This window comes from Bos mutus, chromosome 26 (assembly GCF_027580195.1).
Source record: "Bos mutus isolate GX-2022 chromosome 26, NWIPB_WYAK_1.1, whole genome shotgun sequence".
NCBI lineage: Eukaryota > Metazoa > Chordata > Mammalia > Artiodactyla > Bovidae > Bos > Bos mutus.
Window position 1 is genome coordinate 12,812,030 of NC_091642.1, and position 9,455 is coordinate 12,821,484.

General features: G+C 53.4%; 1 protein-coding gene across 1 annotated transcript; it reads right to left on the minus strand.

Annotated features, from left to right (window-relative positions):
* Window positions 1–890: 890 nt before the first annotated feature.
* NANOS1 (nanos C2HC-type zinc finger 1) lies at window positions 891–2,868 on the minus strand. Its single transcript, XM_070363805.1, has one exon. It carries the CDS (start codon window positions 2,583–2,585, stop codon window positions 1,704–1,706), a length of 882 nt encoding a protein of 293 aa, XP_070219906.1. The 5' UTR covers window positions 2,586–2,868; the 3' UTR covers window positions 891–1,703.
* Window positions 2,869–9,455: the final 6,587 nt, after the last annotated feature.

Genomic DNA, 9,455 nt, shown 5'->3' on the forward strand with positions numbered 1-9,455 from the left:
TTTGAGTTTAGGTATATTCATGTCTGAAGTTTTCTCATTTGGAGCTGTACTAACAGGTTTTTTTTTCTTGACCAAGAAATGAATGGTTTGCCTGTGTGCACCCCCCTCCCCCTTCTCTCACCCTTTGACCAAAAAAACTCATAGCTATCTCAGCTATCATGGCAGCTTCTTAGACTGTAAAAGAAGTGTTCAAATCAAGCAAATCTGCTGTGGAGGGAGGGAGTTGTTTAATATGAAGGCAGCCTAATTTTTAATAATCTAGCTAAGCTCTCCTGGAACCTCTAAAGACTAAATCTGTTGCTGTTATTTTCAGATAGTGATTTTGTACATTTTAGATGACTTCATGTTAATTCATTTCCATTTTTACCTTCTGTGTCTGTTCCGATGGTACATACGGTGTGGTATGCACTGTGGTGGACTTGAAGATGGGAGGTTAAAAGTAGAAGTCAAGCACCTTTGCCCAAGATTAGATTTAATCTCACCGATGAAAATAACTGGTGGGATTCCAGAAGGGTTGTCTTCTAATGAGAATGGGAACACAATAGATGGAGGCTGTGTTCCTTGTGTTACCCCCCCTACACCCAGTCAGTTCCTTTAATTGGTACTTATACTGGTTTGAGGACTTCTGTGATGGTTTAAAGCTGACACAGTCCAGAGTGGAACCTTCCTGAACACCAGTTGTTTCATTAACCTTCCAGAGCTCAAAGGATTCCATCTTAAATTTAGTCTGAGAGGCAACAGCTGGAATGAGATTTCCACTATTTAGAGACCCTGAAATGGAGCAATTCAGAGTGAATGAGTTATTGCACCCGTTTGATCTTAAGTATCACATATTTTTGAAGAACTGGAATAGGAAGGGGCATAAAGAAAAAGCCAAGTAGAGTTAAAGGCAAGGTTAATGAATTCATATACTGTTACTGTATAAATACACAATTTTTTTAAACAGCACCATTTTCAAGTGTATACACAATATGATTATAACTTGGCACTATTTTTAAAGGGGAAAAACGGTAGATGCTCGTTCAGCAATAAAAAGATCTGGTACATGAGCTGTATTCTACCTGCTACCTACAAATTGTACATTTTATACATCTCCAGCTAGGACAAAAACAAGCCACAAGGAGGGAACACCCACCCAAACTAACACTGTAAAGTATACCAAGTTTCACTTAATGATGCTACCACGCAGGGCTTCACCTGGAATTACAACTGGGTAAGGACAACAGAAATATTGTTTCAGACAATAAAATAGTCATTTTGCTGACACTCCATAAAATCGCCAGTTTTAAGTTCAGTTGAGAGGCTTTTAAAAAAATATTCTAGACCTAGTAAAGTGCCTCCATTCATAAAATTAAACATCCAAGATTAGACTGAGACAATTTCATACTGATGCGCATCTAAAATAGGTCGACGTATAAATAAACCACAGCGCCTCTAAGTTGCCACATTTCAGTTAGTGGAATACCCAGCCTTCACCATCTGGATGTGCACAAACTAGAAACATTAATCAAAATTTTAACGTCTAGTCTCAACTGCTCTTCGTTAGGAAAATACTCGGTACCGTCGGCTTCCTCTGGAAAAACCAAGACGAGCTCCACACTCCCCGGCAGCGAGGAAGAGATGGTGCGCAGACCAAACACGAGAGTGGGCGGGCGGCTACCCCAGTGGCATCAGGTGGCAGCAGCAGACCGGGGTCCGGGCCCTTAGCGCAGCTTCTTGCCGGGCAGGCCGTCCCGGGCGCTGCGCGGCGGCGGGCGGGCTGCAGGCGGCAGCGGCACTTTGGAAAGCGGGCAGTACTTGATGGTGTGCGCGTTGTCGCCGCTGGCACCGCACAGGGGACACGTGTACCGGCGCAGCACGGGGCACAGCACCCGCCCGTCGGGTCCCTTCAGGATGTGGGTGGTGTAGAGCGCCACCGCCTCCTTGTTGTTCCGGCAAAACACGCACACCTGCAGCTCGGGCTTGAGCAGCCGGGCGGCGGCCGCCCCGGAGGCGGCGTGCAGCTTGGGCTCGGCCGCCCACGCCGGGGCCCGCTCCTCTCGCGGCGCTGCTTCGGCGGTGGCCGCGGCGGCGGCGGCGGGTGCGCAGCCCAGAAGCACGGCAGCGGCGCGACCAGCGAACGGGCTCAGCTCAGCGAAACGCTCCTCCAGCAGCCCGGCCTCGGCAGGGTCCGCGCACAGCTCCAGCGCGCGCAGCTCCAGCGCGCCCCCCAGGTAGCGGCTCCGGGACCCCGGATCGTCGCTGTCGTCGTCGTCGTCGTCCTCGTCGTAGTCGGGCGGCCCCAGCGCGGGCCCCAGCGCCCCAGGCCCGGCCCCCACGTGGGGGGAGCAGCACGACGAGGAGGAAGAAGAGGGCGGGGAGCCGTCCCCGCCGCCGTCCCCGCCGCGGGCGCAGCCGAAGCGCGGCTCGCTGTCCACCGCCTTGGTGATGAGCGTGGCGAGTCCCAGATAGTCGTTCCACGAGCTGAAGGGCTGCGGGTGCGCCGGGCCCTGGGTGCTCACGTAGCGGGCGCTGGGCACGAGCGCCATGGGCGGGGGGGCGCGGCCGCGGCGGGGCGAGCGGGGCGCCCAGGGGAAAGCCTCCATGGGCGGGTTGCGGGCCGCGCGCGCCGCCTCCCCGCCGCCGGCGCGGGCCGGACGGAAGGGACGAGCTGAGCCTGCCCGCCGGCCTGCCTCGGGGTGGGGCTGCCTCGCCGCCTTTTATCGGGACCCGCTCCTCCCCGCCCCGCGGCTTCTCCGCCGCGGCCCTGCCCCCTGCCCTCCCCCGCCCGGGCCACCTCGCCCGCGCCCGGGACGGAGGCGGAGCGGAGGCGGACGCGCGGGGGGCGGGCGGGCAGTGAGCGCGCGCTGCTCCGGCCCGCGAGGTTCCTGCAACCCACGCGCTGCGCCCGCCTCGCCAGCTGTGGGGCAGCTTTCATTCTGGGAGGGGGCGGACAGGCGCCGCCTCGGGCCCCTGCGCTAATTGGCTGCTGACCAGAGCCCCCTGCGCCACGGGCGCCGCTCCGGGCGCTGATTGGTGAATCCGGGGGAGGGGGCGTGCCCTACCGCTCAGCTGGGAGGGGAGGGGGAGGTAGGGGAGGGGCGGCTGCTGGGGCCCGCCATCGTCTGAGCTCTGTTCCACTGGTTTGGAACAGGTGACCAGTCCTGGATCTCCCTCAGCCTGGGGGTGAGACCCACCTCCCAAGCTTTTAGTGCCCTGGGCCAGCCTTCTGCCTTCTGAGAAACCCCTTCTCTCCTTTCTCCTTCTCATCAACATCAGCAAGGAAAGATGTGGGGAGGCAAGACTTGGTGCGAGCTAACGATGCAGTTTTTAAGTGGGAGCCGCCCAGCAATCAAGTAACTTCCTTTTGCACAGCGTTTTGGAGAGCTTTCAACTGGGTGGAATCCTCGCACAAACCTCAGAGAGCTTCAGAGAGGTTTTGGTTCTTACCTCGTAAGTAGTGGAAGGACACATAACTTTCCCACAGCAGCACTGTAGCACCTCCCAACAGGTGTTCCGAGACCAGGTGGTGGCCAGTAGCTGGTGACAGACAGGTAGGGGTGAGGGCCTTAGGACAGTGATCAGTGTGTGTGTGTTTCTAAGTGTATGTGTAGCTCCTCACTCACCCCTGCCCCTGGGGTGGAGGGACCGTATTGAAATATGAGGTGTTTATGCAACTGAAATAACAAGGCGTATTCAGGGGCCATTTGAGCGTCACCATTTAATACTTTGAAATGAATACTGTACTTTTGTAAAAACGGTGGAAAATAAATCAGAAGACTTTAGGTGGCTACGAGATGGCCATGCCCTTCCCAGGAGAAGGAGCAACACAGTTTTTTAAAATATGGAAAGTAGGGGAAGTATTAGGTAGGGGGAGGGTTCCTGTAGGGTGCTGAGGGGCGGGGACAATGCCTCCTCTAAGCTGGCAGGCAGGGTTTTCCTTCCTCTCTCTGGAGGAGCTCTGTCTGTCGGAACAAGGGTTGGGAGACTGGTGTTGCAGCTGTCATTAGTGGGTGGGTCTGGGTATGTCCCAGCAGGTTTAGAGCGGCCCCGTAGGGATGCCCAGAACCTGGTGCTGGCTCTGGTTAACAGTAGAATGAATGAGTGAGTCCGAATGTTTGCAGTGAAGGGGATCTTTGGGATCATTCAGTCCGATCTTACTTTACAGATGAAGAAAATGAGACCCAGAGAAGAGAAGGCTTCTTTAGGCCACACAGTGAACTTGTCACTGCAGAGTGAGGACTCAGGCCTCTTCATGACTGGCTTGGTGACCTTCCCTCTACACCGTGAATATGGAAGCTATTTCAGACTTTGAGTCTGTCTGTGCCTGCATCAGCAGAAATCAAGTGTAGCACATGGGGGTACGGAGGAAGAGAAGCGAGGTGGGGCCTTGTGCCTTTGGTATGGGCCCCTGCCCTCAGGCATGATCCAGGGACCACGCAGCAGGGACAGGGAAGGTCTTGAGGCAGTAATGTGATGCCTGTCCCAGCCACCTGTCTACATTCTGGGGTGGAAGGTATATTTTTCAGCCTCTTCCTCACCTCCTACTCCCTGACAGTTGATTTAAGTCCCCAAACCAGGCAGTGATATTCAGCACTTGCCAAGCCAGTTCCTTTTCCAAGTTTGTGTTGGCACTCAAGTTGAAAAGCTATTCCTTTATTTCCTCCTGTCTCCCACCAAAAATAAATAAAAGGGCCCGGCTGGCGTGGGGCTCCTGCAGAAGCATGGTGGGTTTGCTGACACTGAACTTACCACGAGAACGCTGGCCCCAGAGTGGTATGAAGAGTATTATTCTATAAATGGAAAATTCCACTCTGTTCTTGCAGCCCTGCAGCCTGCGTACTTTCAAGGTATGCGGGCTTTTCAAGCTCTGAAGACTCTGAGCTACTATTCTGAGAAAAACCTCTGTGAGCAAAGTCTAAAGCCACCAGCGGCTGGGGCCAGCCCCTCTTGGTCAGACCAGAGAGAATGGCAACTAGGAGAGGCTTTCTTTCCTCTCTCATGTGGATTTTTTGGCCCTTGTGGATTTGCAGGGAAATAAACGCTTTTAAGTGAACTTGAACGGGAACAAATGCCTCGATCTGGAGCTGCGGCCTGGGTGGGTGGGTTGTGGTAATCATGAGGCAGATGTCCTGGGGAGAGTTGGAGGGGTGCATCCTGGGGCCCTGGCTCCATGCTGCTTCCCCAGGCTACTCACCTCATCTGCTGTCCTCAGCCTTGCCCAGAGTAGGTATTTTGCCCTGAAAGAGTGTCTGGAAGTGGAGGTCAAGGGCACGAAGGCTTCTTTTTTTTTTTTTTGGCAGGGGAGGGGGTACATGCTGCACCTCAGTATACCGTCAGTGACCCCAGAAAGGCTAGAGTGCGTGCCTGCCCCAGCTCTCGGCTCAATCAGCAGTTAATTTTGTCACCAAGCGCAGACCTCACATGAGCCCTCTAGCTCTCTTTGAGGCTCTTTAGCCGACTTCTGAGATGTGCTTAGTACCTCTGCTGGATGAAGTCTGACTGCCTTTGGTTCCGCTTCCAGAAGTCCGAACTGAAACAGACAGAAAAGCCTGAGTGTGAAAGTTTCTTCGAGGGACCTTCAGGTGGTTGGGGGCAGGAAGACAGAGCAGGAGGGGCCTCATTTCAGAGCTTAGACAGTGTATCTTCCGTTTCTTCTGGAACGGGGCCTGCATGCCACAGGCAGGGCAGGGCAGGGGTGAGTTGTTAAATGCTTGGGCTCTGGGTGTCCACCCCTCCACGTGGCCCCCAGGCCCCATCCTGGGCCGTTGCCTTTGCTGGCAGCAGTACTGAACCAGGAGAGGAACACACAGACCTCGGGCGTCTTGAGGCTCTTCAGAAACATGAGGTCAGCCCCAGGGAATGAGGCAGCTTGGCAGGGGTCCAGGCGGCTACAGAGATGCTGTTTGTCAGGCTCTGGGTTCCCGTGGCCCGCCTGCCAAGCTCCTGTGAAGGGCAGGAAGTGCTCTGACTGCCCCAGCCCCACACAGCCCTGGGGCCTGGAGGTGCCTGGGGCCTGGAGGCGCATTTGGGCGCATCAGGGGTTCACTTCTGTTAACGGTCTTGACTTTGTCCGCGTCATGCCTCTGGCCAAGCTCAGAGTGCCCTTTGGGGCTTAGGGTCAGCCACAGTTGGTGATGTGGCGGGAGCTGGCTGGGCCAGTGGTTCAGATTTTACCTTGGTCCTTCTGCAAAGTCTTGAGTGGCCTTGGATGAGGGACTTTACCACTCTGGGCTCCAGTTCCTTCCTCCGTCAATGAAGGGGCTCTATGTAGAGGGACAGCCATGTTCTCCTCCCTGCTTTCTTACTTCTATGAAGTCTCTCCTTTGAACCTGGCGAGGTGAGCCGTGAAAGGTGTAAGGCAGCAGAAACAGCCCCTGTTCCTTGATATTTTTAGGAGAGGGCTGGTAACCCACGTCTGGTGCCTGAAATATAAGGAGGGTGTCTGTTAGGGAGGCTCTGGAAGAGAGTTTGCTTCTTTCTTCAGAAAATGTAAAACAAAACCAGGAACCTCACCTTCTCCAGTCACTGGCAGGTTTAAAATCTGAGGCAGCCCAGAGGTGACAAAGCTAAGTCTTCGGGACAAAAAGCTGGTACACTGATGGCTGCCTGGAAAAGTTATTTAGAAAAATGAAGCCTCGGTGACATTTCTGTTGCTGTCCTGTGACTTGTTTCACAAGATAATTAAGCATCTTTATTGTTTCAGCCACTGCAAGGCAGGTATTCCTTGCAGCTGAATTCAGTCTAATTGAGACGTGTTGTGCTCAGACGCTCGGTTGTGTCCGACTCTTTGTGAGCCCATGATCTGTAGCCCACCAGGCCCCTCTGTCCACAGGTTTTCCCAGGCCGGAACACTGCAATGGGTAGCCATTTCCTCCTCCAGGGGATCTTCCTGACCCAGGGATCAAACCTGCATCTCCTGCATTGGCAGGCGGATTCTTTACCTCTAGCACCACCTGGGAAGCCCAGCTGAGATATAGGAATATAAAAAAGCATTTGGCAATTCTGTCACGAAGGGGAGACACCCCATTCTGGCCAGATGGAGGTGACAAACATGTCAGCATTATATGTGTGTGTGTAGGTGTACGGGGGACGGAAGGAAATCCAGAGGACTGAGAACAGGAGCTTTGTGGGGCTCTTCTCTTACCCAGCCTGCCTTGCACTGAAGCCTCCCAGCTGATGTTAGTATTGATAACACCACAACCATCAGACCAGGTGCTTCGAAGCATCGCCTCGGTACCACCTACATAAACGGTGCACGAGGGCTGGCTGGGATTGCCCTCGTGTTATCCACGAGTTGAGGCTGAGCTCACATGTCAACCTGTGTCCCTCTCCAAAGCTGGGCTGTGCTTCCTTGGGTTCACCTGGTCATCCTCTGGCCCTGGGGCTTCAGGGCACAGCTTGGGGAGGTTGGCCAAGAGCCAAGCGGGGGCTGAGGGAGGCTGAAGGGGACATTCAAGGCCAAACTGGGCCCATCCATCGTGTCAGAGATTGTTCCCTACCAAAATCAATTTTGTTCAAAAGTGGTGTGGACTTTTCTATTTACCCAGTAGTGGGTACTTTGGTTCAACAAGTAGTCCTTTCTGTTTGTAACACACCCTCCACCTCCCGGCCAGTATGGTTCCAATTTTGTTTAAAGCAAGTTATGCCTGGAAGCTGAGGGCCTGAAGGGCAGATGTCCCTGGGCTGATGGTGGTGATAATAACAGCAATAACAACAGCTGGCACATCCAGAACCCTCACAGGCGCATAGTTTTTTTTTTTTGACCACGCCACGCAGCAGGCAGGATTCCCAACCAGGGATCGAAACCATGCTCCCTGCACTGGGAGCTCGGAGTCTGAACAACTGGACCACCAGGGAACTCCCAAGCTTGTAGTTTCTTAAATTCTTCCAGCAGTCCTATAATCATATCCTTTTCACAGAAAGGAAAACAAGGTTTGGGGAGGCTTAAAAAGTGTGCCCAGGGCTTCCCTGGTGGCGTGGTGGTAAAGAATCCGCCTGCCGATGCAGGAGACATGAGTTTGATCCCTGGTCCAGGAAGATCCCACATGCCGTGAAGCAGCTAAGCCCCCACACCACGACTATTAAGCCTGTGCTCTAGAGCCCTGGAGTAGCAACTTCTGAAGCTTCGTCCCCTCTGGAGCCTGTGCTCTGGAACAAGAGAAACCACTGCCATGAGAAGCCCGCGCACCACAGCTAGAGAAAGTTCGCGCACAGCAACAAAGACCCAGCACAGCACCCCCCACCCCCTAAAAAAGTGTGTCCAGCATCTCCCAGTGGGCAGTGCATGGCTTTCTCCAAGGCCTGAGCTGGGAGCTACCCTACTTCCTCGACCATCTCCTGACCTGTGGATATTGAGTTAGAATCCCCCACTTCCTGTCTTCCTATCTCCTCACCTTCTTTCTAACTAGGACTGTCAGCTCTCTTTGCTCATCTTCAGTCCCTGCTGTCTGCAAGGGGAGAGGCGCAAAGGCTGGGGCTCCCGAGTGGAAGAGTTAGACATAAAATGGTATACTATGAGGGTAAGGTTGTTCTCCAATGGGCCTTCGGGATGGGGCGGGGCAGCCTGCCCAGCAGGGCTTCTCTGTACGGTTCTGCAGGTTGTGCACTGTGCAAGGGCTTCCCATCTCAGGGAGTGCCTTGTGCTTCCCAGACGGGGTAATATTGATATATGTAGGAGTACATCTATGATAGTTTTCTGGCAAATTGGGAGTAAAGTCTTTTTCTAATGAAATCAGTATATGATGACAATATTCTGACATTTGGAAAAGCCTTGTGGAAGAAATGCCTTTTCCTAATTTGCCCAAAGCTTTGACTCTGACCAGAAGTATGAAATGTTAAGATTCTTGAAAGCAGCCCTCAGTTTGCCATTAGCTACATGCCTGTGGGCTTTTTAAGCTTCAGGTGTTAGTGTCTTTCTAATTGAGCTGATCAGGCGGGTGCCGGCCTCGGTTCTGCCCCGGTAGTGGTGGTGGACCAGAAGCCCCACTGGGGTTAACATTTTAAGAGTGCTCTTTTTAGACACCTTCTCTCCATCTTAACCTGCCTTATGCTAGCGTTTCCCCAGCTGTCTCGAGTTCTCTAGGTCTTCTTGTGCCCTGACAGTGCCTGCCCTTGATGGTGAGGCGGCAGTTGTGCCTGTCCTGGGGCTTCTATGGCTTAGGAACCAGAAGGCAGGGTGGTGGCCCAGGCTGGTACAAATTGAGTGGCTTTAAGCAAGTGATTGCCCCTCGCTGGGCCTCAGTTTCCTCTCATTTAAAAATAATGAGGTGGCCAAGACTTCCCTGAGAGTCCGGTAGTTAAGACTCCGCACTTCGAATGCAGGGGGTTCAATCTCTGGTCAGGCAACTAAAATGCCACATGCCATGTGGTGTGGCAAAAAAAACAAACCCAAAACACACCCCAGAAAACAAACAAAAAACTGGGGACAAATTCTACCTCAATAAAGTTGTTTAAAAAAAAACAAAAACCTAGGG